This window comes from Rhinolophus sinicus, chromosome 1 (genome assembly GCF_057876585.1).
Source record: "Rhinolophus sinicus isolate RSI-liver-muscle chromosome 1, RSI-T2T, whole genome shotgun sequence".
Lineage (NCBI taxonomy): Eukaryota > Metazoa > Chordata > Mammalia > Chiroptera > Rhinolophidae > Rhinolophus > Rhinolophus sinicus.
Window position 1 is genome coordinate 90983057 of NC_142501.1, and position 25477 is coordinate 91008533.

Below are 25477 nucleotides of genomic sequence, written 5' to 3' on the forward strand. Positions count from 1 at the left end.
CCATACCTCGATAGATGGATTTTTGGGTTGTTTGTGCTTTTTGGTTATCATGAATAATGCCACTGTAAATGTTTGTGTACACGTTTTTGTGTGGATCAGACTTTGTTCAGAACCCGGAAACACCATCTCATACTTTGGTCACCTTGGTGAGATACAAGTGGCATCGCTGTTCATTTACAAACCATCTGTTTAGGTGGGGAATTTCATCCTTTAGGATTTTACCCAACGGGTCTTTGGCCCTTTCTTCAAATCCTGAGCTGCTTCTTATCTTCCTGTAGTCTGGAGCTCCAGATTCCAAAGCAGAGCTCCCTGGAGGACAGATATGAACAAGGAATCAAGAGTGGCTTGAGGGCCGGCCCGGTGGCTCAGGTGGTTGGAGCACCGTGCTCCTAACACCCAGTTTGCCTGTTTGATTCCCACATGGGCCAGTGAGCTGCGCCCTCTACAGCTAAGATTGTGAACAACGGCTCTCCCTGGAGCTGGGCTGCCTGAGCCCCCGGAGGTCGGCATGAGCTGCGGTGGGCTGCTATGTGCTGCTGTGGGACACAGCTAGACCGAGAAACAACCACTTGAACTGGAGGGGGTGGGCGGAGGCGGAATAAGGGGGAAAAAGAAAAAAAGAGTGGCTCGAGTATGTAGGAACTCTGAGCAGGGTTCTGGTATATAGGGACGAGTGACCTCATTGGCCTGCTGTGTTCAGCCTTCTGTGCTCTTCCCAGGCAAGGCCTAGCTGCCCCATGGGGGGAGCCAGCAGCCATCTGTGCTGTTGTGTGAGTTGTTGTGAGTCTGATAGAGCAGCATCATGGCACCGCGGGAGCGTCAGTAAAGTGAGGCTTCAGACTTCTCCTGGAGGGAGAGCTCACTGCTCCGCCTCCTGCCTTCCGCCCTCTGCAGTAGCCCCTGGCATGGTAACACTGTCTCTCTCCTTTGAGCACCACCTCTCTTTTCATCCTTACCTGGTACAAAGCAGTCACTCAGTGCTTACAGAGTAAATGAAGGAATGTATGATTCTGGGCCTAGCTTCTCCAGGCTTTTCTTCATTCACGTAACTAAGATATGCAGGGAACACTGAGGAGGGAGAAGGCCTCAGAGAGAAAGACTTGAGAAGAGCCTTGAAGGATGAGCCGGAGTTTGCCAAGTGGGGAGGAGAGGAAAGGGCCCTCTAAGAAGGAAATAGTATTTATACGGCATGGAGAGGTGAAGGAGTTTGCTGTGGGTGGAGTATAGTTGTGTGACAGGGAGTGGTGTGAGGTGAGGCTGGGAAGGTAAGACAGTTGTGCCAGGGTGAGGTTTTGTTCTGAAATCTTCTGGGAATCTCCTGAGCAGCAGAGTGATATGATCAGGTCTGTGCTTTAGAAAAACAGCTCTTCAGGCAGTGTGAAGAGCTAGTGGAGGGGGAGACGCTTCAATCCAGTTGGAGTCTCTGCTGCAGGCCTGACAAGCCCAGGGAGGCCTGGCAGAGGCAGCGTCATGGACGTTCCTGTGCAAGGACCCACCAGGCTCGCCTCACCCTCCTGCACCCATTCTCCAAGGCACCCTCCCCACTTCTATAGGGTTCATTACTGTGGGTCCTTGGGAAGTCCGTTTGCCTCTCTGGTCCTCAATAATCTCACTTCTAAAATGAGAGAGTTCTAACAGCTATTTTCTACACTACATGTAAATTCCAAATCCGTCTTAGGCCATGAATGTGGTCTGGCAATGGGAGTTACTAGTGCCCTTCCCTGGGCCTTAGCTGCTGCTGGACAATGGAAAGTGGGCAAATGGTGTTCACATCTCTGCCAGATACAAGGTATCCAAAACTTGGAGGGACACAAATCCTGGTGGGGTTGCCAGGCTGGGCCTGGGGAGAAAGACAGCGCCCACTGGTCGCTGAGAGACCCTCCCACCAAGAGTGTGAGGGTGGGTGAAGCGTGGATAAGGGCTAGCTTAATGCTGAGTGAGGCCTAGACCTCCAAGGAGATGGGTAGTCCTCTTCCTGCACTCCCCCACCTGTCATTTTCTGCAGCATCTCCTGCGAGGCCATGAGAGGGAGGCGGGCAGCAGCCAGCCCTGCGCCTCCCTCCTTCCCTCCTTTCCCTGCCCAAACCGCCATGGCCTCTGGCCTCCTAGCTGAACACAACAGACTTCTCCGGTGGCATGCCCTCCCTCTGCGTTTGTTGTGGATCTGAGCACACTGCCCTGAAAGTCCCAGGAAGGGGCAGTGAGGAGGCCATTGGCAGGAGACAACTAAGTCTTATAAACAGGACTTAAGGAATTTTTCCAGAAGTAGTACAATGTACCCATTCTTTCCTTCCAAGAAGCCTTAGCCCGCCCCCCACCTACCCAGCCCACATTCTCGCTCCCACCCGTCCCAGTCCCCCACTCATATTCTTGGGAGTGATGGCTGCTTCCCAAGGCCCTACATTCCTAGCCTTGACCAGGCCAGCATACCCTGGAAAGGCCTACTTGAAAAGGGATGGGGAGTAAAGGCTCTCCTGGGTCTTTTCAGGATCCAGCCGTGGGGGAGTGTTTCCCCAGAGCTGGGGCCTGTGCCCACCCGACCCACCCCATCTCAGACCTTTGGCATTCCTGTTGAGGCATTCTCCCCCACCCCATGTGCTCTCCCCTCACCGTACCTCCTCCCTCCAGATCTCTTGCTGGAGACCTTATGTCACTTCCTTCTATCTGAGCTTCCAGTTGGGGGGTCCTTTCCTCCTGTGTTTTCCTAAGGGCAGCTCAGATTTTGATATCTGATGGACCACAATGGGGAGGGGAGGGCAGGGCCTATTTGTGTGGAGTAATTGAGGTCCTACCTCCCACAACCTGGATATTAAGCTCTGGGGGAGGGGAGGAGAAAAGAACCAAGACCAGTAATCTGAAACTCTTTGTCAGGATAAATTGGGACAGTATCCCCATGCTTACCCTCCCTCCTCAGGCTCCAGGCCTCCACGCACTCAGTGCTTGCTGCTGCCTTCATCCTTTATTCTGAAGGGGGGCCCTCTGTTCCAGGCCTCCGTGCCTAGCCCTGTGCCCCACCAATCCCTCTGCCAAGGAGGAGAGAGAATAATACAGGCCTCTTGCTCTTGCCTTCCCAGGGCTGCCCTGAAGCCCTAGGCACCTGGGTGGTTATCCAGGCGAGGCCTGGGCTGAGTGAGACTTTGAGCTCCTGAGAGCAGTAGGGGGTCGGTCTGCTGGAGGGGCCCCCAGAGACCTCCTGCAGCTTTCCCAGCTGCTTCCCCACAAGAGGAGCCCCAAGCATGGAGACCACTGGGTAGATAAGGTTTCACCAGCAGACAGCTGTGGAGCTTTCCTCTTATTAGGCCTTAGGGGAAGGGGAGGGGAGGAGAGCAAATCTTTAGCTGAAACCCCAGCTTGGCGCCTCCTTCCAGTTCCCTCTGTCATCTCTGCCATCCTGTCATGGCTGTTACTCCCCCTTGCCTGGGAAGTGCAAACCAGCCCCCTTCCTGCGTGGAAAGAGCCGGGAGTATGTGAGTGTGTGTGCACGCGTGCATGGCCAGAAAAACAGACCCAGGTCTCATGGCCAGGCCATGGGGATGAGGTTTCCGAAAGAAGCTGCGGGTGCCAAGGATGGGAATGGGCCTGACGTGGGCCGCGACCTTCACCAGTGAGGATCACTGAGCTGGGGGGCTGCAGGGCCTACGGCTCTGTCTCCACCCAGCCGCCTCAAGCTGCGGGGCAGGTTGGGGGGGCTCACTGTCACCCGCTTGCTTCTCTGCCCGCACAGTTCCGGGGCCGTGCCAACCTACATGTGTTTGAAGACTGGTGTGGCAGTTCCATCCAGCAGTTGAGGAGGAACCTCCACTTCCCGCTGTACCCCCATGTGAGTGCCTGTGAGCCCTCCCCTCCTTCCTGCCTCCACACCGTCTCCTCTAATCTCCCTCTGCCCGCTCCTGTCTCTCATCTCCCCCATTTTCTGTCTTCCTCATCTCTCCTTGCTTTTTTCCTGGTTACTTTTCTTTCCTTTATCATGTGGGCCATTCTTCCCTCTGCCCACAGTGTGTGCCTTGTTCCCTTTCCGGAGGTTCCCGCAATCTCTTTCCATCCTCTGCATCATTTCAGCTCGGACTCTATTGTAGCTCATAATCTAGTTATAATATTATATTATAATATAGTTATTATATTATATACCCAGGGCCACACAGAGTTATGCTCATTGTGCCCTGTATGAGCTCACTGGACAAAGAAGCAAGTGGGAGTGGAAATGTTGTCTACAATCCATACCAACCGTGCCCGCTCCCCCTGTCTCATCTGTCTGTGTCTTCCTACCAGCCCTGAGTGGACCAGTTTCTTGGCTTCCCTCTTCCCTCTTCTGGGTAACAGTTTCCTTCCCCTTTCTTGGCATAGATCCGCACAACCCTGAGGAAGCTGGCTGTATCCCCTAAATGGACCAACTATGGCCTCCGCATCTTTGGCTACCTGCACCCCTTCACCGATGGTGAGGCCAGCCCCAAAGTCCTGCCCTTCTGCTTCCTGCTTCAGAGTTCTTTAGGGGACCCGGAGAGCATAAGCCTGTAGCTGAGAAATCAGTTTGCACTAGGACCTCGTTAGTACATCATGAGGAGAGGGGAAATTGAGTCACAGTGAGGGCTCATCCAGCCCCCACTGCCACCCCCAGGCTGTCCCTTCACTCCCTGAGTTGAAGAATCTGGAACTAGTTCGCCTCTCTCTAGTCTTCCCATCTTCACAGTGTCTCCCAGGATGGAGAAACCCTCCTGTACACGAGGGAAGCCACACACCGAGCCCCTGAGAGAATCACTGCTATATAACACAGGCCCTCAGCCCTCACGCTCATGTCCTTCTTGCTCTTACCTGGACTTTCCCTCCTCCCCCCGCCCAGGGACAATCCAGTTTGCCATTGCTGCAGATGACAACGCGGAATTCTGGCTGAGCCATGACGACCAGGTCTCAGGCCTTCAGCTGCTGGCTAGTGTGGGCAAGGTAGGGTCAGCTCAGCCCAGGAGTTCCCGTCCCAGTTGCCAGGCATTGAAGGGGCCCTGTCCTCCATCAGTCGACTCTCATTACCACTAGTATCTCTGGTGTGACGGCCAGGGAAGGAGGAGGGAGCAGGAAGCATCCTCCCTCTCTCTTCCTCCCACTTCCAAAGGGATAAACAGAGGTGTGGGGAGGAGGGAGTCAGTCCGAGGTTGGAAAAAGACCCCAGGGAGATTCATCTCTGGGCCAGGCCTGGGCCACATACATCTTCTGGGTCTGATAGTCCTTAGCTCAGTGCTAAGGACTCACCCCAAGGGGATGAAGTGCTGAGGCCCTTCAAAAGCGTGGAGGTGCTTCTTGCATGGGTCACTCAGTCACTCCCATAACTCCTTGTTTTCTCTCCCCATCGTTGTCATCCTCTTCCTTCCTCTCTTCTCTCTCTCTCAATTTTTCCTACTCATTGTTCCCTTGTTTGTTCACTCACCTTCCATCCTTCATATTTTCTCTTCCTCCTTCGCGCTCTCTCCCCCCCCCCCACTTCTAGACTGGAAAAGAGTGGACTGCCCCTGGAGAGTTTGGGAAATTTCGGAGTCAAATTTCCAAGCCAGTGAGGTGAGTAGGGAGTGTCATGACAGTCTCATGAGCAGCAAAGAAACCCCATTCTCGCTCAAATGCTGAGGCCAAATCCAAGTCGAAGAGCCCAGCGTGTCACCCCTCCACTCTCCAGCCTTCTTTATTCCAGTGTGCTGGGCACCCATGTGTTCTGGTAAATGAAGTCTTTGACTTAGAAACCACTGGGCTCATCCTTCCCATGGAGGGCTGTGACTTAATGAAGGTCGTACAGCTACTTAGTGACACTCAGGAAAGCACAATTGATGTCCTTTCTCCCAGTCCTTGCCCAGTCCTCCATCTCCGAAAACGTCCACACTGTACAGGCTGGACACCGGCTGCCCTGCCCGTGCTGTAGAAAGTTCCTAGTCCTAGTGATGCTTGGTAGACTGGAGGGAGATACGCCTTTCCCAGTGAAAAGTGGCTGGAATTGCGGTCATGCTGGAAGGGAGGGCATTTAGCTCAAGTTCAGAGCGCCACCTGGTGGCTGGCACACGCAAGCAAGAGCATGCATTGGCTTGATGGTAATAATATTGACGTTGGTAATAAGATGATCCAGCTTGCAAAGAGTGCTTGCTATGTGCCCTCCTCTGCGGTGTAAGTCAGCATAGTAGCTAATGACACAGACTGAAGCCTGGGTCCAAATCCCAACTCTACCACATACTATCTTGGTGACTTTGGGCGAATTACCCAAGATTTCTGTGCCTCAGTGTTCTCATCTACAAGCAAGGATTAAGTGACTTCATGTATACAAAGCACTTAGAACAATGCCTAGCACATAGTAACAACGCTGCAAGGGTTCATTATTAATGTTTCATTTGATTCTCAAGTGTCCTGTGAAGTAAGTACGATTATCATCGTTGTCTTCCAGAAGAGAAAACTCAGGTCACTCTGTTAGTAGGTGGTAGAGTGGGGATTCTAACCCAGGTGGTTACAGGGCAAGACCCTGGGATTCTAAGAGGCAGGAGAAAGGACAGGGGGAGTTTATGGGTGAGTGGGGTGAGGTGGGAGCAGCTGTGGCATGCGGAAAAGTGGGACAGGATGACCACAGGGGCCGGAGAAGGTAGCCTCCGGTTTGCTCTCTCCCACAGCCTGTCAGCGTCCCGCAGGTACTACTTTGAGGTGCTGCACAAGCAGAACGACGAGGGCACCGATCACGTGGAAGTCGTGGTGAGTGCCCACTGTTCCTGCATTCCTAGCTCAGCTCTTAGCCAGTCCTCTTCCCTTGTCCCTTCACCCCTTTTCAAAATCCAGCTACCTCCAGCCTTCCACGGTCCACCCTCTCTCCCCTTCCAGTGGCGACGGAATGACCCTGGAGCCAAGTTCACCATCATTGACTCCCCTTCTCTGTCTCTCTTCACAAGTGAGTAGACTCTGCCCCTAGCCTGAGACGGAGGCGAGGTGGTACCCACATGGGGGCTCAGTCTACCTGGGGAACTGGGAGAGGGGAGGCGTGGGGGTGGAGGCTACAGCTCAAGGTGCTTGGAACAGGGGTGTGAAGGGACAAGGAACAGAACCTAAAGGGACCCTAAAGGTCAGAAGTCCTTAACGCTCAGGATCAGGGATCTCTGACAACCTGATGGAAGCTCTTTGAGTCCTAGTCTCAGAAAAACGCCCTTGTGCACCCATACACAATATTTTGTGTACAATTTCAGGGGAATCCAGAGACGCTGAGGCTCACTCCAGATGAAAACCTCTGAATGAGGCCAGTCTCACTTCACAGATAAGACAGCCATGGCCAGAGGAGGGGAAATTTCCCCACCTGGCTTTAAATTTGCAGTAAATGAACTCTTCCATTGTACTATGCATTGCTCATGATTTTCTTAGCAAGACTGCTATCCAGATGTCCCATTGAGAAGTTGCCACCTGGCAGGTGGGGCCACGTGGGCCCAGGTGCAGGAAGAGCAAACAGGGCTAGAACCCCAAGGGAGCAAGGGAAGGCAAGTGCTGGGAGGGCACTTGGAAGACGGTGGGAAGTGTGTGTATGAAAAGGAAGGCACGATGGAGAGAGGAGGGAAGGTCTGGCTTCACAGGAGAGGGTGGCAGTGTGGAATGGGCATGGTGGGTGGGAGGAAGTTGCTGGTGACCAAAGCTAGAAGCCACAAGATCAGGGCAGAAGGGGCAGGTTGTGGGCAGCTGGAATGGTGCGAGAGGAGGAAGGAAGAATTAGATCCATAGATTCAATGTGAACCAAGAAGAAAGAGACACATAGCAAAGTTCAGGTAAGAAACCAGTAAGACAGACCCGAGGTACCTAGCCTTGGGTGTAGGAGAGCTGTATCTGCAGCTGAAAGCAATTGAACCCAGAAGGCTGAGGGCCAAGACAGGCACCCAGCCCCCAGGGCTGGTTCTAAAAGCAGGGAAATAAGTGGACTTGAAGATGAGAATACCAAATGGAGATGAGGAGCAGGTCTGCTGTGAATGCTAGGGGGCGCCCTCCCGGTGTAGGCCTCGCTGATTTGTCTGAGAGGCTGTTACCTCGAGGCTAAGACTAGACTGCCTGGGTTCAAAGTCCACTTTGCCACTTATCCATTGTGTGATCCTAGAAAAATGACTTAGAGTCCTTTGCCAAAGGTTTTTGTCTGTAAAATAGGAGCAATAGTAGAACATAAGTCATATGGTGGTTATGAAGATTAAATGGGTTATTTGTAAGATGCTTGTAACAGTACCTGACTTACTATTTAGTAAGTGCCATATATGTGTTTGTTCCATAAATTAAACATAAAGAGAAATATCCAGCAGATAACAGTAAAACATTTTTTTTTCCAAGTCAAATTGTCCTTTCAATCTTAGTTGTGGAGGGTGCCGTTCAGCTTCAAGTTGTTGTCCTTTCAGTCTTAGTTGTGGAGGGCGCAGCTCAGCTCCAGGTCCAGTTGCCGTTTTCTAGTTGCAGGGGGCACAGCCCACCATCCCTTGTGGGACTCAAGGAATCGAACTGGCAACCTTGTGGTTGAGAGCCCGCGCTCCAACCAACTGAGCCATCGGTGAGGCAGCTCAGATCAAGGTGCTGTGTTCAATCTTAGTTGCAGGGGGCGCTGCCCACCATCCCTTGCGGGATTCAAGGAGTTGAACTGGCAACCTTGTGATTTAGAGCCCGCTGGCCCATGTGGGAATCGAACCCGCAGCCTTCGGAATTAGGAGCACGGAGCTCCAACCGCCTGACACCGGGCTGGCCCCAGTAAAACATTTTGAGGAAGACGTGTATTTTTTCAAATTCACACAGACATTGTGGTGTGTTAGTCATGGGGCCCGTGGAGGGGGTCAAAGGGAGACAAAGAGCTGAAAGCACAAGTTATGGGGGTGCAGAACTAGAGGGAAGAGGGCCAAGCACACCCTGGGCTGTCCCCAGGGGAATACAGAAGCCTCGCCTGAGCCTCTTCTGAGGCCCTCAAGGAGGCAGGGCCTGGGTCCTGGGCTGGGTTTGCTCCAGGGCTCACAACTGCACTCTGTTCTTTCCTCCCTGGCCCAGATGAGACGCTCTTAAGGATGGATGAGGTGGGCCACATCCCACAGACAGCAGCCAGCCATGCAGGCTCCCCAGACTCTGTTCCTAGAGATGAGCAGCCCCCTGCCGACATGCTGCGGCCTGACCCTCGAGACACCCTCTATCGAGGTGAGGCCTCGGCTGCACACTTGTCACCCAGCCTGGGTGTGGTACACTGCCAGGTCCGTGGTGCGGGTGCGGCAGACTCAGGAGACCTGTCAGTTCTACTATAGTATCCCCCAAATCAGAGCAGTGTTTTATTCCTTATGGTGTAAAATGTAACATGCGTACAGAAAAGTATAAAAATATATATGTACAATTTTACAGTATATGAATCATTACAGAACAAACGTGTGTAACTATCAGCCAGGTCTAGAACCAGAACCAGAACCCAGGAGTCAGTTGCCCGTACATCCCTTTGCAATCACAAATACCATAGTTTCTTATTGGATTCCAGCTCTTGTCATCAGTGAGAGAAATATGTGCCAACTAAGGTGTAGAATCTTAAACTCTTAGGAGTGTTTACATTTTAAAAGATGACAAAATCATGTCCCATGCCCTGTGCCCCCCGCACCCCGAAAGAGATTCAGTTGTTGTACCTCACTAGAGTGAAGCTTGGTGGACTCTTGGGAGTCCCTAAACCTTCACTGAGGCTAACCCTGCACGGCGATCCCAGTGCCATACCGTGCTTTGAACTAGGGACTGTTCTGAGTCCTCTGCCACCAAGGTCCTCCATAAATGCCCCCGCCACAGAATAGTGGTGCCAGCCTAGTCTGACAGCCTCAGCCAATGGCCATGGGCTGAGCACGGCTGCCACGAGTGAATACAAAAAGGTGTCTGCTCAGGGCAGAAGACTTCAGCCCTCACCCTCAGCCAGGAGCCTAGTGGCTCTCACCCAAGCCCCAGCTTCAGGCTCGCACCCCCACCCTCATCCCTCTTCCCTTACTGTCCTCAGTGCCTCTGATCCCCAAGTCTCATCTCCGCCACGTCCTGCCTGATTGTCCCTACAAACCCAGCTATCTGGTGGATGGGCTCCCACTGCAGCGCTACCAGGGCCTCCGGTTTGTAAGTCTGGGGCCCGGGCAGTGGGGGGCAGGGGTGAGAGAAGGCTTCCTGCCTATGGCTGCGATGAGGAGATGTCGAGCCTGACATCCCCTCCTCATGCCACATACCAGTGGACAAGATGGTCTCACAGGTTCCTGGGCTGGGAAAACTAGCATCCCAAGTTGCCTCTGGTCCAGGTGGACCGCCCGGCAAAGCCCAAGAATGGAATTGTACTTTAGGGAGCCCCCATACACCAGCTCTGCCGCAGTAATGTGAGATGGCTGGCCTGAGGCTTCCTGAGTTCTGCTCCATGGGCCACACAGCCCAGTCCTGCCTGGGTCAATCCGAGCAGCCAGTTAGCCAGTAGTATTGACTAAACTCATAGACAAGGCACTGGGGAAAATGAACTATGGAGGGGAACTATAGAGCATCTTCAGCCCATGTGGAAACTGGAGAGGCAGAGTGAACACTGTATGTATAGAGATAATTAGAGAGAGTGCTGGGGGCAGGAAGAGAGGGGCCAGGAGTCAGAGGATCGGTGGGGTATCACTGAGGAAGTTTGGGTGGTGAGTGCGTTGAGCTATGTGTAAGGGGGTGCAAAAAGCAGTGTAGTAAGTAACAAAAGGGGTTGTTTCAGGGCTGTGAGAGGATGCAGGTAAAGGTTTAGAGGTGTCAGGAGAGGATAAGATGGCAGGAGGAGGAGGGAAGGGTCTTGGCTACAGCTGGGTGAATTAGCTGGGATGAGAGATCAGCAGTTATGTTAGATCCAGAGAGCCTGGGAGAAGCGGTCTAAAGAGTGGAATGGAATCCCGGTCTGTGCAAGCATTTGTTTCATTCAGCGCTCACAGCAACCCTCCTCTCCCCACCAAAGGCAGGAGCCCTGTAAGCGCAGCTAGGGCTAAGCTCAAGCCTGGTTGGCTGATTTCTTACCAAGATCCCACCCTCTTTCTCCTGCTGCTCCTTTCTCTGCCTCCAGGTTCATCTGTCCTTTGTTTACCCCAATGACTACACGCGCCTGAGCCACATGGAAATCCATAACAAGTGCTTCTACCAGGAAAACACATTCTACCAGGACAGGTGAGCAACACTGACTGGGCCAAGAAGATGGCCTGACGAGGGGCTCCTCAGGAGCCAGGAGGGCTGCTGGACTAGAGGGGCAGCACGTGCCCTTCCAGCCCAACGAGTTTGGACTTTTCCTGGGCACTTGCCACTCACACGGACCCACACACACTGTCACCCAGCCTCCCTCCTGCGTTCTGATGCGGGGCCTGACTTCAGACTGCTGCTGGGACCTCTGGCAGAGCCTTACGCTTTGCCTTCAGGGTGCCGGGTGCCAGTTTGCATCTCCTTTCCTCCTGCAGGTTCAGCTTTCAGGATTATATCAAGATAGACCAGCCCGAGAAGCAGGGGCCGGAGCAGCCAGGTACAGACTGAGAGCTCAGGCTTCGAGGGCAGGGTGGGAGGGGTGATCATGGTCTGTGTCTAGGGGAGTTCAGACCGTACCAGCCCTGCCCCTGAGGAGCTTAAAAGTCCAAAGCACACAGCCCCTGCTCCCACACCCGAGGGCGTAGAGCAGTACGCCCCTCTTTTCCATATCAAGGCGCATGTGGAACATGACTGTTGCTAAGGGCTGGCTGGGTCAGCTGGAGGAGATTCCAGGCCCTGCAGAAGAAGATGGGCTGCTCGAGGGCGTGCTGTCCCATGCGGGTCCTTTGAGAGGTTCTGCAGAAAAGCACTGTCTCCCTGTGTGTGGCCTTTCTTCCTGAGGCATTAGGGCCTGGCTGGGGCCCTTGGGTGGGTTCCTGCGTGTGGCCAGGCACCTGCAAGGCGCTTTGTGTACTTTGTGTCACTCCGTCTTCACCAAACCCTGTGGAAGATGGATTATTCTCCCCTTTATGTGGCTGAAGAAACTGGGGTTTTGAGGTTGACTGACTTGCCCCAGGTCACACAGTAAGTAAGTGGCAGAACCTGATGCCATCCCTGTCTGAAACCCATGGGAGTGTTACACATATAATCATCAGCTGTCTTGTATATCTTATTGGGGAAAGGTTGAAAGCCGACAAGAAACTGTTGTTATTAATGACAGGTTTTGAGGACGGCCTTCTAGAAGAGTCCCAGTATGGAGAGGCGGCTGAGACCCCGGCCTCCGATGACCGGAATATCAGGACGCCAGAGGGAAAACAAGTGCTTACCTCCACCCCTGGGCAGGATGTCACCGACTACCGCCTGCGAAGCCTACGCAAACTGCTGGCTCAGCCCGGGGAGGGGCTGCTGGCCCCCTTTTCCAAGCAGAACTCCGTGGCGCCCTTCCCAGTGAGAACTAGCAACGTTCCAGTCCAGCAATCAGAGAAGAGGGAACGAAAACCCAGCCCTGAGCCCAGCCGAGATCCACCTCATTCTGACAAGTGGCCCCCTGGGCACCTGGTGGGGAACCGGCTTCCAGTTCAGAGGCCCAGGCCCACTGGTGACAGCGCCAGGAAGACTGTAGGGCAGTCCCAGTGGCTGAATCAAGTCGAGTCCTACATTGCAAAGCAGAGGAGGGGTGACAGGATGGAGCCCCTGGCCCCGAGGAGGGAGTGGCATGGGGAGGAGGAGGTGGTGGCAGCTGCAGGCCAGGAAGGACAAGTGGAGGGAGAGGAAGAGGGGGAGGAAGAGGAGGAGGAAGATGATGTGAGTGAGGTGTTCGAATACGTGCCCATGTTTGACCCAGTGGTAAACTGGGACCAGACCTTCAGTGCCCGGAATCTCGACTTCCAAGCCCTGAGGACTGACTGGATTGATCTGAACTGTAACACGTCTGGCAACCTGCTGCTTCCAGAGCAGGAGGCTCTCGAGGTCACGCGGGTCTTCTTGAAGAAGCTCAACCAGAGGAGCCGGGGGTAAGGTAAAGGGCTCTCCTGGGGTCGGGGCTGAGGCATGTGGAAGCTGGCTGGCCCGGGGGCAGGCACCTGGGGGCTGGTTCCTGGGAAGATCAAGGTCCTGGGGCCCCTGCTCCTGGAGGTGACCTGGACCAGTCAGGTTTTTGTCCCACCATGAGGCAAGGTTCTGAAAGGCCCAAGAGGAAGGTGTGGCAAATGTGGTCCTCTGTCTCAGGGACGGAGCGAGTAAAGAGACAGATCGGGCAAAAGTGAGGCTGAAAGAGACAAGTGAAGACCCCAAATGTGGGCTAGAAGAAGGGCTGTGGCACAAGATGTGTCCTTGTCCTTTGTTGTTTCATTCATTAGACCAATCAACGTTTTTTTCAACTGAGGTAAAATTCACATACCATTTAATTTACCATTTTGGAGTATACAATTTAGTAGTTTCAAGTATATTCATAAAGTTGTGTAACCATGACCACTGTCTGATTCCAGCACATTTTCCTCACTTTTAAAAGAATCCCTGTTCTGGAATCCCTGCAGCTGCAGGCCAGGAAGGACAAGTGGAGGGAGAGGAAGAGGGGAGGATGTGAGTGAGGTGGTTACTTCCCAGTCCTCCCTTCTCCCAGGCGCTAGCAAGGACTGCTCTCTCGCTATAGATTTACCTGTTCTAGACATTCCATCTCAATGGAATCATATGTGGCCTTTTGTGTCTGGCTTATTTCACTTAGCAGAATGTTTTCAGGGCTCATGTTGTAGAATGTACTGCATACTTCAGCCCTTTGTATGGCTGCATAATATTCCATTGTGTGGACATATGTGTGTATCCGATCATCAGTTGATTGGCATTTGGTTTGTTTCTACTTTCTGGCTGTTATGAATACAGTGCTGCTATAAACATTCAGGTACAAGTTTTGTGTGAATGTGTCTTCAGTTCTCTTGGGGATACACGTAGGAGTGGAATTGCTGGGTCACTGCACCATTTTACGTTCTCATCAGCAGTGTATGAAGGTTCCAATTTCTCTACGTCCTTGTCAACACTTGTTTTCAATTTTTTTATTTTAAATAGCCATCCTCACGGGTATGAAATGGCATCGCATTGTGGTTTTGATTTGCATTTCCCTAGTGACTAATGATGTTGAGCCAACCAATCAACATTTATCTAATAATCCATTGTTTATTATGCGCTATTGATTGAACAGAACATTTTACTAACGAGGGTCAACTTCTGAAGGGAATTCATTTACCTTATGTAGGATCTCAGAGGTATAAAAGAGTTTAGAGATCATCCCAGCTCAACAGGTGCATTTTTAAAGATGGAGACAGTGAACACTGAAGAGGTTAAGCATCTTGCATTCACGTCTTAGCCAATGACAAAGCTGGAACGAAAACCAGGGTCTCTTGACAACTGGCCTTGCAGGCTTCTACCTCACCATGCTACCCCCACAGGGGGGAAGGAGTTGCTCAAACCCCCCCACCCTTTCTACCATAGGAAATACCAGCTACGGCGCATCGTGAATGTGGAGAAGCGTCAGGACCAGCTGCGTGGGGGTCGCTACCTCCTGGAACTGGAGCTGCTGGAGCAAGGCCAGCAATTGGTGCGGCTCTCCGAGTATGTGTCTGCGCGGGGCTGGCAGGGCATTGAACCGGCTGATGGGGAAGAGCCCGAGGCCCGGAACCTGCAGGGCCTGGTTTGGAGCCCACGCAACCGCCGAAGACGTGTCCTGAATGTCCGGGCCCCAGAGCCCAGGCTGTGCTGGCCCCAGGGCTTCTCCTGGACTCACCGAGCTGTGGTCCACTTCATCGTGCCTGGTAAGCCGCCCGCCAACCTGGCACTGGCAGCGGAGCAGGAATCATGAGCAGCCAGGTGTCCGCTCACTGATTCCATCTCCCAGGACCTTGTGAGAAGGGCCACATTACCATTGAGGAACCAGATAAAAGTCTCTAGTCTAAGTTTGTATGGCTAGTAAGTGTTGGAGCCGGGAATAGATACTGCCTTAAGGCCAGTCGCTCATTTTTAGGGTACAGGTTTCAGGGTTGGATGTAATCATCCACTGGGGTTGTGTTGGGGTTTAAAACTGGCCTGGGGAAAATACAACAGAGGGTACTTGATAGAGTGGGTTAGCTGGTTTTTAGAATGAGATAGGGGTCCTGTAACCGAGAGGAGTGTAACAGTGGGGTAGGACAGGAAATTAAGGATGATCATGAGACAGACAGATCCCGGGGTTGTAGTGTTAGAGCATGGTGGGGCTGCTAGGAGAGGGTGGATGACGAGCCCCAGCCCAAGGCCTTCTCATGGGGCGCTGCCTGGCAGGCTGTGCAAATGTGGAGGCCCCCGTCACTGGTGAGCTCCGCTGCCTTCCATCCCCGTACTGCATTGCTGAGTTTCCTGTAGTTGCATTACCCTCAAGCAGAGGTGTGATGGGACTCCTGACTCAGGCAGGACCAGAAGTGGAGAGGCCCTGCTTTGGGTTACCTCTGCCTCTTTCTCTCTGGCGGTCCCACTTGGGTAGTGAAGAACCAGGCACGCTGGGTGCAGCAGTTCATCAGAGACATGGAGACGCTGTTCCAGGTCACCGGCGACCCACACTTCAACATCGTCATCACTGACTACAGCAGTGAGGACATGGACGTCGAGATGGCCCTGAAAAGGTCCAAGCTGAGGAGGTGAGGAGCTTCTCTGGCTGGCGTGCAGCTGGGACCCCTCCTTCCAAAAGTCCCAGGACTGCTGGGTCCGGGGCAGAGCCAGAAGTCTGGTCCAGCTTTCCAGGGTCCCAGTTTCTGGCGTTCTCCCATAATCCCGTCCCATCATCTCTAGTGTCTGCCTGCTGACTTCCTCCAGGGGACCGTCACAGCCAGCCCTAAGCTCAGCCACTCTCTTTGCTCTCCCGCAGCTACCAGTACATGAAGCTCAGTGGGAACTTTGAGCGCTCAGCTGGACTTCAGGCTGGAATTGACCTGGTGAAGGTAAATGCACTGGGAGGGGTTTTTGGGACGTGGGATGGAGGACTGGTTAAGAGGTAGAGACATAGTTGGGGTATGTAAGGCGGTCACCTCCTCAGGGAGGAAGAAGTGAGGGTACATGGGGTAGGGGGCATCCCCTCCGTGCTACCAGGGCCACTGTCAGGGTGGGACTAAACAAAGACAGTGACAGTGGGGAATTTGTCCAGAGTCCTTGGGATCAATGGGGGTCGGGTGGGGAGGAGGCAGAACTCACTCTCGGATTGTAAGGACCGTGCTCTGATACCCAGTACTGTTACCCAGCGGTTTGTTCTGTGCAAGTTTGTCATTCAAATGGGAAAGAGCCACAGATTGTCCTAGAGAGTGGCCTGACCTCCTGGCCCCGCTCTGGAGGGTTTGCTAATCTTCCCACGTGTCCCCAGGACCCACACAGCATCGTCTTCCTCTGTGACCTCCACATCCACTTCCCAGCCGGAATCATCGATACCATCCGGAAGCACTGTGTGGAGGGCAAGATGGCCTTTGCCCCCATGGTGATGAGGCTGCATTGCGGGGCCACCCCCCAGTGGCCTGAGGGTGAGCCCTGCCCTGGGCTAGGGAGGGGCCTTGGCTCTTCACCCCAGAGCTGGAAACAGTCCTGTCTGCAATGGCAGTGTCCCCTCCCCACTCTGGCCTCCCGCTCCTCTGGGCAGTCACAAGAAGTGCCCGCGGGCTTGCTGCACAACACCGCCGGCCCCATCTGCCCCACCTCCATTCATTCCTGAGCACGTACTGTGTGCCGGACACTGCCCTGTGAGGATACACAGATGGGGAGACAGGCTCCCTGCCGCTGGAAAGGAAGAAGGACCAGGACAGCAACACTCGGCTGTGCCTTCAGGGGCTCGGGCTATCAGAGCCCTTGGTCACTCCCTGGTAGGACTGTTGCTTTCAATGAACCCTAAGCCTTAGCTCAGGGGACTTCCCTCCACAAACAGGCAAGGACGTGGCCAGATGAGACACCCCAGGCACCCCATCCTCTGTCTTTCAGAAAAGGCTCTAGGAGCGCAGCCTGGATGCCTTCTTTGTACGCCTTCCTCCTGGCCCCTGGCTCACCTCACCCGGGGCTTCTCGTCTATCTGTAGGCTACTGGGAGGTGAATGGCTTTGGGCTGCTTGGCATCTACAAGTCTGACCTGGACAGGATCGGGGGCATGAACACCAAGGAGTTCCGAGACCGCTGGGGCGGGGAAGACTGGGAGCTGCTGGACAGGTGACTGGGAAAGGAGGGCGTCTGAGAGAGCTGCTGAAATTCCATCCATCAGGCAGTCTGGGGAGGGAAGCGGCTAGAGCAGCCCAGGCCCAGTGAGGGCACCAGGCTGCAGATGCCCCCCCTCCACCCCCAGGTAAAGAGCAAGGCACTTGCAGGAAGCTCCACCGCTTACTGGGATCCAATTACTTCCCTCGCTGAGCCTCTGTTTCTGTGTCTATCAGAGTGTAGGATACCGCCTCTGTCTGTGTCACACGGCTGGCATGGAAAGTGCTTGGTACATGTCGGGAAAAGCGCAAACTTGATCTGTACAAACGTAAATGGTCGTGTTCTCAGCAGCAAGCAGGGCGAGGAAGCACATGGCAGCATTCCCCCAGGTTGGCTCACCCCTCCGCAGCTGCCTAGGGGAGCAGGCTGAAGTTGTGGGGTGGACGACCGGGGTAGGCAAAGGGCCAGGAAGGACTTTGGAGCCAGCAAAAGAGACCGTATGGACCATTAAAGGGCAGCAAGCTATCCAGGAGGTTCTGGGTCCCTGGAAGCCTGGGAAGAAGGGAGTTTCAGGGAGGAGGAAAAAGTCACTGGTAGGAAAAGCCTCAGAGAAGGAGAGGGAGAACACAGGGCAAGGTGTTGGGTTTGGCAAGTGGTCAGGGAGAGGGTGCTGGAGCAGGGAATGGTGGGCCAGTTTTTAGGGGATTGCGTGACATGGGGGAGTGAGGAAGCTGACGCTGTGTTAGTGTGGGTTCCTTTCAAGCAATTGGCTGCCAAGAGAAGGGGGGAGGGAAAGAGGATGATACCTTGAGAGTTGAGCTTAAGGAGCAGGGACGAAGGAGGGGAGGACAGAAATCCAAAACAGAAAGTTTAATTGCTGGAACAGTGTCCAGGGGCGGTGCACAGGGCAGGGTCAGGAGTACGGGGACCTTGACAAGGAAGAGAGACAGGGCAGACCCAGCCACCAATCATGGGCTGGCGATTCATATCCATCCCCTAACCTCTGTGAGGTAGGTGTGATTCTATCTATTTTCCAGATGAGAAAACTGAGTCTTGAGAATCAATAAATTGCTCCAAATCTCACAAGTAGTAAGTGTCAGAGGCTTATAAACTGGATCTGTGTATGTTTTTCCCCTAGAGGGAAGAAAGGAAAGGAAGATGATAATATTAAGAGAATGTAAGGTGCAAAGAAAGGAGGTTGAGGGAGCTTAGATGAGGTAACCCAGCTCTTATAAAGCCAGATCCAAGCAGATCCCAAAGTGGACAGACAAAGCCTGGACTGGTGTCACCTCCATCTGTGATCTTCCTGCCGTGCTGGGAAGATGCAGACCTCCAGTACAGTTGTCAATCCTCCTGCCTCCTCTGAGGCCCACATAGAAAGAAACTGCTCCAATTTCCAGTAACTTCCACGCTGCCCGAAGTACAGGCCTCTCTGTGAGAGGGACTCTCAGTGGGCTGTGCATATGCATCTAGAAAGGGGCTGGGCAGGGCTGGGGCCAAGGTCTGCTCCAGCCCTCTGCCTCCATCAAACACTGTGACGTGGCCCCTGCAGGCTGAGTTCCAGGTACTGGGCTGCCCTGTGTTCACCACCTCCAGTCCTTACCACCATCCTCCAGGGTATATACGGGCATATACAGGAGGTGCCAAAAAAAACATATACACATTTTAAGAGAGGGAAAAACTATTAAAATTGTAACACCCAATATATACCGATACCAAAAGATGAATACAAGTCACGTGTGACTTCTGCAGTTACAAGAGGGGCTCAAAGTGGTTACCATCAGCGTCCAGACACCTGATTACGGCAAACTCCTGCTTGAGCAATGCTGACCAAAGTGTTAACATCTCTTAAAATGTGTACCCTTTTTTTGGCACCCCCAGTATATATATATATATATATATATATATATATATATATATATATATATATATATATCATTATTACTGTCTTTCTAGAGATTAGCAAACAGGCTCTGAGAGATGACGTGACTTACACGGTATGGCGCTGGGATGCAAACCCAGGCTGTCTGGCTCTAAAGCCCACAGTCTGCCCTACACCCTGCCCCCTGCCCTGTGGGGGGCAAACAGAGAAAGACAGGGGCAGGGTCTGACGAGGTGGAAGGGCGGGTTCCTCGGGGGCTGGGGCCTCTTCCCAGTTGTCTCCTGTGCTTCTGTGTCTCATCCTGTCCCTCTCCCACTCAGGATCCTCCAAGCAGGCCTGGAGGTGGAACGTCTCTCCCTCAGGAATTTCTTCCATCACTTCCATTCCAAGCGAGGCATGTGGAACCGCCGCCAAATGAAGATGCCGTGACCCTAGGGTGGCCCACTGGACCAGCCACTTCCTGCCCCCTGACTTGCGGCTGCTCCTCCAGCACCCTGCTCACTGCTGGGGGAGGACAGGGAAGGGGAGCAGAAGCCGTGGCCGAGGCCTCAGAGCTAACACCCCCACTGCACCGGGAGCTGTCCATTCTCATTGAGACAGCTACCAAGGCCCCTCTCTCCATCCTCTGGGCCTCCGGAGCGAGGCCTTTGGGAAGGGGGGCCAGGAGCGGCCACTGTTCACAGGTGACCGAGCTAGAACAGCTCCTGGCGAGGGCGGTATAGGTAGGTCAAGGAGGGGAAGATGAGCTTGAGCAACGCCATCTAATCCATCCTAATCCGCGAGGTGCATGCCGGCACCCACCCAGGGCTCCTTGCAGGAGCAGTGAGCAAGAACTGAGAAGTCTTCTATTGGACATATTTTATTGGGGTTTTTATTTTTTTAAAATTAGAAAACCAAAACTGTAACTGTCCAGACCCATTGACTGTGAGGGGGATGGAGTCATGCATTTAGGGAGTGTCCCCACTCACGTACCTCAGACCCACTCCTGTGTAGAGGTGTGTCCCTCAGTCCTTGACCCGGCAGCTGATTTATAACCAGAGGAGCTGGCCCCAAGTGGAGCAGTTCTCTGCTCTACCCTAGGCTCATGCCTTCTAGAGACACATGCCTCTCCCAGGTAGCCTGAACAGCTGGCCACCGATTAGGGCATTAACCTTACCCTCCAGGCGGCGCTAACTTCAGACCCAGCAGAAGCACAGAACTGGCATCATCTTCCTGATGCCACAGCAGGCTTGGGAGATGAGGAAATGATGGGTGGCAGGCTCGTCCCTCGACTGGTGTTTGGCATATAGGCCGTGCGGAACAGGTAAGGTGAAGGAGGGAGGGAAGACAAGTCCTTTCCCTCAGCCCGCCTGTGAGCTCAGGCCTTGCAGAGGAAGACCATGTGGGTGGAAGTATTCCATCGATTTAGACCAGAGGGGTGGGGGTCCAGCAGGAGGGGATTAAAAGGGAATTGGAAAGCTTGAGTCCTCACAGCCCAGCTCCCCTGCACTTGCCCTCCTGCAGGGAGAGCTCCAGACGCAGCCTTGAGTGAAAGAAGAGGAAGGGGTATGAGTGAAACAAGGACCAGGGTAGGAAGTGGTAGGGGGACGGTTTAAGAACGTAAGGTCATTGCTCGGAGATCTTTTCCCCAAGTGGAAGGGAGCAGGGCCCAGGAGGAACCGAAAAGCAAAGCTGGTTCAGGGAAAATAACCCTTGGCCTTGGTAGTCTGGCCACCCTTTACATCACCCGATGATCACGCACTTAATCTTGCACTAATAGTCCCAGGTGCCTTGGAGGCTGGGGATTTTTCTACTGCTGCTGCTGCCTCTGCCGCTGCTGCTGACTTCACCAACTCACCAATGGTGCACTGGATGCTGGATCCTGAACTCCAGTGTCTGTTTAGGGGCACCCCTCACAACCCTCCCTGCTGTGAGGGAGGGTTGTGAAGGGTGCAGCAAGGCCCAGGAGGTCAGCCAGCTGGCCCAAGCTCCGTGGGTGCCAGCCCAAGGCACAGCATGTGGAGCTGCAGGGCCCTGGTGGGCCCTGCCTTCACAAAGACCATGAACTTGGTATAGGGGGAAAGTGGAGCCTGCTGAGCACCCTTTAGTTGGAAGAGCATCCTAGTCTCCCTCTTAAGAAATCAGGAAGGACAAAGACTTTCCAATGAATAAGTTGTGGCTTTTGGACACCATACCTGCCCCTGGGCTGTGGCTTTTTATGGCCCCTGCTCAGGCTTACCGCCTTTGGGAAAGGATTGTAGGGAGCAGGCAAGAGCTGCATTTGGCCAGCTTTCTTGGTGCAAAGTCTCTTTCTGGGGCCATGCTCATCCTTGGGCATTCACTACGAGGCCGGAGCCAGCCCAAACAGCCTCCTGCTTCATTTCTGATAAAAGAGCCAGCCCAGGCCCACCCTGCCCACCACCCCCTCTGCTCCCGGCCAGTGCCTTGTGTTTGATGTTTGTTACCTCGACACCATCTGCCTTAAGGGGGAGGACCTGGCAAGGGCCCCTACTCTGTAGGGAAATGTCTAGGGTGGGGGGAGGGAGTGGGATGGTGGGAGGGAAAGTGTTAAATACAGCATCTTCTTAGAAAACAGAATGGCTCTTGTGTTTTCCTGTTGCCCATCCCGGTGGGAGAGGGTTGGGATGAGGGCTGTCTGGCCTCTGATGGACGAGCCAAGGACCCTTCCACACCACCTTTCACCCTTTAGTTTGGTGCCTGCTGTGGGGGGACATGCTTCTCAGCTGTGGTTTATTCAGGAAGGGACCACATTGTTCCTATATGAGGAGCCCACAATCTGACAGGCCAGACATTTTCTGTTTAGCAGGTTAATGGAGATTTCAGGTGGTTTCAGTGGAGAAAGGCGGTAGACATCCTTGGTGAATTAGGCTAGGTAGAGGGCCAGAATGGTTTTGGTGAACAGTGGAGAGGAGCCGAGGTGTGGCTTATTCTAAAATAGACACTCTGAAAATCCTTTCTGTTTGAGCTGCAGGTACAAAACGACCTTCCTAGTTATATTTGGCCTGGGCAAAGAACAAAATTAGTTTGTAGTCCTTAAACACATGCCTAAGAGAAGGTGCTAATATGAAAGCTAGAATAGGTTTATAGTAAGTTCTCAGAAAGGATTGTGCATACGTGCACCAATCTAGAATTGACTGATCTGCCACTCATGTAGCACATGGTAATTAGCCCAAGGCATGTGGGGTCAGGAAAGTTGACTGAGCAGGACCGAGGAGAGGGAGTGATTTAAAAGCCTTTTCTCTCTCCAGGCTGGGATTTGCTTCTTTGAGTCCTTTCTAGGACTCAGATGCAACTACAGACAAAGATTGACCCTCAGTAGATTTGCAGAAATCTTTATAGAAATCATTCCATTTTACAGAAAGGGAAAACAGGAGCAGAGGGGGTGGGGGTGGGGCAAAGGGAGGTAATGGGGTAGTCAGAACCAGAGTCCTTAAGCTGGGTGGACTCGGCCTTAAATAGACACACTTCAGGTGCAGGAGAAGCTACCAGAAGGAAAGGTTGGCACTACCCCAGTGTGAGCTCAGGACTCCAGGCCAAGATGGAATTCACTTAGACTGGTAAAGCGTCCCATCTTCATGCAGGTGCTGTGGGTAGGAAGCAGGCATCTACACTGCCCTTTCAGGAGCTCTCCTAGCGGCTGTGGAAAGGGCCCATGAGCCTGGCAGATCAGGGAGGAAAGAGGCTGAAGCAGCTCCAGATCACGTACCTGTCGGGGAGCAGAGAAGAGGGTGAGGACAGGGCTCTGACTTGCATGGACACAACACTTGGCAGTCTTCTCAGAATGCAGGTGCTGACTCAGTACAGCTAGATGGGGCCTGAGAGGCTGCATCTCCAGCAAGTTTCCACGTGCTTTTGTTGTTGCTGGTTCATGGGCCACAGTTTGAGTAGGAAGGACTGCTGGACAATGCCAAGGAGAAATCCCGTACCTCCATCTTTCCTCTTGCTGGTTGGGCAGAGCTAACCACTAACCACATTGCCTCCCCTCAGTCTCAGGCTATGGAAAAACTGAAGGAGGCCTTTCTGAGTTCCCACCCAAGCTCTTCTCCAAGATTCCTTCGCTGCCCCAGATCTACCTTCGCCCTTTGCTTGGCAAGGATTTCTCTCTTACCCCAAACCCCCAGAGGTGGGAGAAGGGCCACCTGGGGACCCTTTGGACCTGGGGCCTCCTATCCATCCTCACCTGGGTTCAAAGCTGAGTTCAGAGAGGATTCCTTGAGGTCCTGGCAGCCAGGAACCCTGTCTTATGTGCCCCGAAGGCTGTAATGAAGACATTGATGACAACGGTGATGAAGACCAAGGTGGTGGCAGCATTGTTAAGCTGGTTTAGTCGCCACTGCTTTTCTACCTCATTGAGGTTCAGCCGTGCTGTGGAGAAGTGGGGAGTGAGAGGTAAGGGTCAAGGTGGGGGCCACCGCCTGGAGCCGTCCTCACAATATCCACTAGAGTTCAGAGAATCTGTGTGGCATCTCAGTGATCCATGCGGCAGAAATCCAGGGAAGTGATGATTTCACTGCACTAGATACCCTTTCCCTCACTGACCAGTGTGTGTGGCATCACGTGGTGTTAATAGACTCTGGGATTTGAGAACTTAACTGGGTCTTCTAGGAGTGGGGAGGTGTGCTCATGCAGAAGGCCATAGGAATTCTGCTACAAGTTAGTGAGGACTCATTCAGCAGGTATTACGGAGGGGCCACTTATGGGACACCAACAGGTAGGCCAGGGCAATTGTGGCCACCGTGTAGGCGTCACCTGGGTATTGGCAGCTGCGGAGGGCTAACACCGAGTTAGTGCGGTGGAGAAAGTTGGTGTGTGCATGTGCAGGCTAGCCCACTAGGGGGCACCGAAGCCAGCTGCAGGCCTGGGCTCACCAATGACCACCAGGAGGATTCCAATGACGACCTGCAGGAGTAGAGAGATGCTGATGAGCGTGACAAGGGTGGTGTAGTACTGCGAGGATGGCCCCTGCTCCAGCACCGCTTTCAGCCGCATGGCGTTGGACATGAAGAGAGCCACGTCCAGCATGCTCTCCGCCACGCTCTTCTTGGTGGCATAATGGTTCAGGTTGATGGGCTGACTCCTGGGGTTGGGGTTCGCAGGCTGTGAGGGAAAAAGCACAGGCTTACCTGGTAGGCTCTAGAAGGGAAGCAGTTGAGAGTTTTTAAAGCTCTCCCCTCACCAGGTGGGAAACCGAGGGCAGGTAAAACCCTTCTCAGTTTTGGCCTGAAAGAAACCTGCAATGATGTTATGTTGTAATTTACATTTCACAGGGTCATCCTTCCCTCACACCTTCACACAGCCAACTGAAGAAAGGGGGGAAGATTCTCAGCTGTACCTTCCTCATTTTGTTTGCTATTTCACCTGGGCCTGGCCTGGCCTGGCCTTGGGCCTCTCCACTTTCCTCTGAGAGGAAAGCATTTCAGAAGACAGTAGCAGGAGTGCTCAGGGTGCACAGCTTAGCAACTGGATCATGAGCTCAGTTTACATCACACTGAGCCTCTCAGCCAGGAGCACTGGCGCCTCAGCCGAGTTCAGGCACACTTGCGGGCTGTCAAACACAGGCCAAAATCAGAACACACATGTATACGCACAGCAATGCATACTAGTTTAAAGCTCTTAATTTTTGTTTTTTATTTTCTGGCTAGAATGTATTGACACATAATTTACATTTGATTCAATTTTGAAATATAAAACAGCAGGGTGTGGGGAAGAAGTGGCAGGTGCCATGTCTGGCTGCAAGTTTGCAAGAAGCCCCTGAAGAAACCCAAGAAGTGGCCAAGGAGATGGAAGAGGAAGATGAGGCATTCAAGCAGAAGCAAAAGGAGGAGCAGAAGAAACGAGGAACTAAAAGGGAAGGCCTCAGGGAAGGGTCCCCTGGCCATAGGTGGAATTAAGGAACCTGGCACAAAATGAGCTGTTCCTTGTATCTGGGGCAATTCCATTCCTGTTTTAACATCTGGATTTCTGCTGTACATCTGTTGCCACCTATGGCTAGAATGAAATATTGTCTTGGAACCTGTTGTACATTTAAGAATAAACTTTTGTAAAAATAATAATAATGATGATAATCATCCAAAAAGAAATATAAAACAAAGCTCTTACTCTCAAGAAGTCACTAACGCCAAAAGATGGAGTCACAATGCAGGGTATATGGTTTGGATCTCTGAGTTGGGCCAAGAAATTCAGACTGGGTGCTGCAGGCAATCTGTAGTTACTAGTGAGAACTTGGGTCCATTTTAGGGAGAGTAATTTAGGAGTGGTGCTTGGGATGGATTGGTCCAGGAGGGCCCCGAAGCAGGGAGACCTGTCCAAAGGTTATGGTATTGACTTAGGGTCAGGGTGACAAGAGTGATGGTGAGAATGGAGAAGAAGGAAGGCCTTTGAGAACTGTTACTGCCTGGGATAGGGAGGTGACCTCAGCAGATGACCACAACGGGATGTGTGCTGAGTAGGTGGATGGGTGGGTGGATAGGGCTCT

General features: G+C 53.1%; 2 protein-coding genes across 2 annotated transcripts in view; one reads left to right on the forward strand and one right to left on the reverse strand.

Annotated features, from left to right (window-relative positions):
• B4GALNT3 (beta-1,4-N-acetyl-galactosaminyltransferase 3) overlaps positions 1 to 21500 on the forward strand; it is an 89300-nt gene extending 67800 nt beyond the window's left edge. The window contains exons 4-20 of the mRNA XM_019711334.3: positions 3725 to 3820; positions 4345 to 4435; positions 4838 to 4938; positions 5477 to 5544; positions 6633 to 6711; positions 6838 to 6904; positions 9010 to 9153; positions 9980 to 10089; positions 11045 to 11145; positions 11430 to 11491; positions 12155 to 12947; positions 14419 to 14738; positions 15440 to 15593; positions 15821 to 15893; positions 16310 to 16463; positions 17009 to 17135; positions 19323 to 21500. Coding sequence (XP_019566893.2) covers positions 3725 to 3820; positions 4345 to 4435; positions 4838 to 4938; positions 5477 to 5544; positions 6633 to 6711; positions 6838 to 6904; positions 9010 to 9153; positions 9980 to 10089; positions 11045 to 11145; positions 11430 to 11491; positions 12155 to 12947; positions 14419 to 14738; positions 15440 to 15593; positions 15821 to 15893; positions 16310 to 16463; positions 17009 to 17135; positions 19323 to 19431 — 2649 coding nt within the window. The 3' untranslated portion in view covers positions 19432 to 21500. The remainder of the gene's footprint in view (positions 1 to 3724; positions 3821 to 4344; positions 4436 to 4837; positions 4939 to 5476; positions 5545 to 6632; positions 6712 to 6837; positions 6905 to 9009; positions 9154 to 9979; positions 10090 to 11044; positions 11146 to 11429; positions 11492 to 12154; positions 12948 to 14418; positions 14739 to 15439; positions 15594 to 15820; positions 15894 to 16309; positions 16464 to 17008; positions 17136 to 19322) is intronic.
• An 880-nt stretch (positions 21501 to 22380) lies between these two features.
• The window catches only part of NINJ2 (ninjurin 2), an 84201-nt gene continuing 81104 nt past the window's right edge, over positions 22381 to 25477 (reverse strand). Inside the window, exons 2-4 of the mRNA XM_019711332.3 lie at positions 23871 to 24099; positions 23183 to 23367; positions 22381 to 22708 (exon numbers count right to left, since the gene is read on the reverse strand). Of these exons, the coding sequence (XP_019566891.2) occupies positions 23201 to 23367; positions 23871 to 24099 (396 nt within the window). The 3' untranslated portion in view covers positions 22381 to 22708; positions 23183 to 23200. The remainder of the gene's footprint in view (positions 22709 to 23182; positions 23368 to 23870; positions 24100 to 25477) is intronic.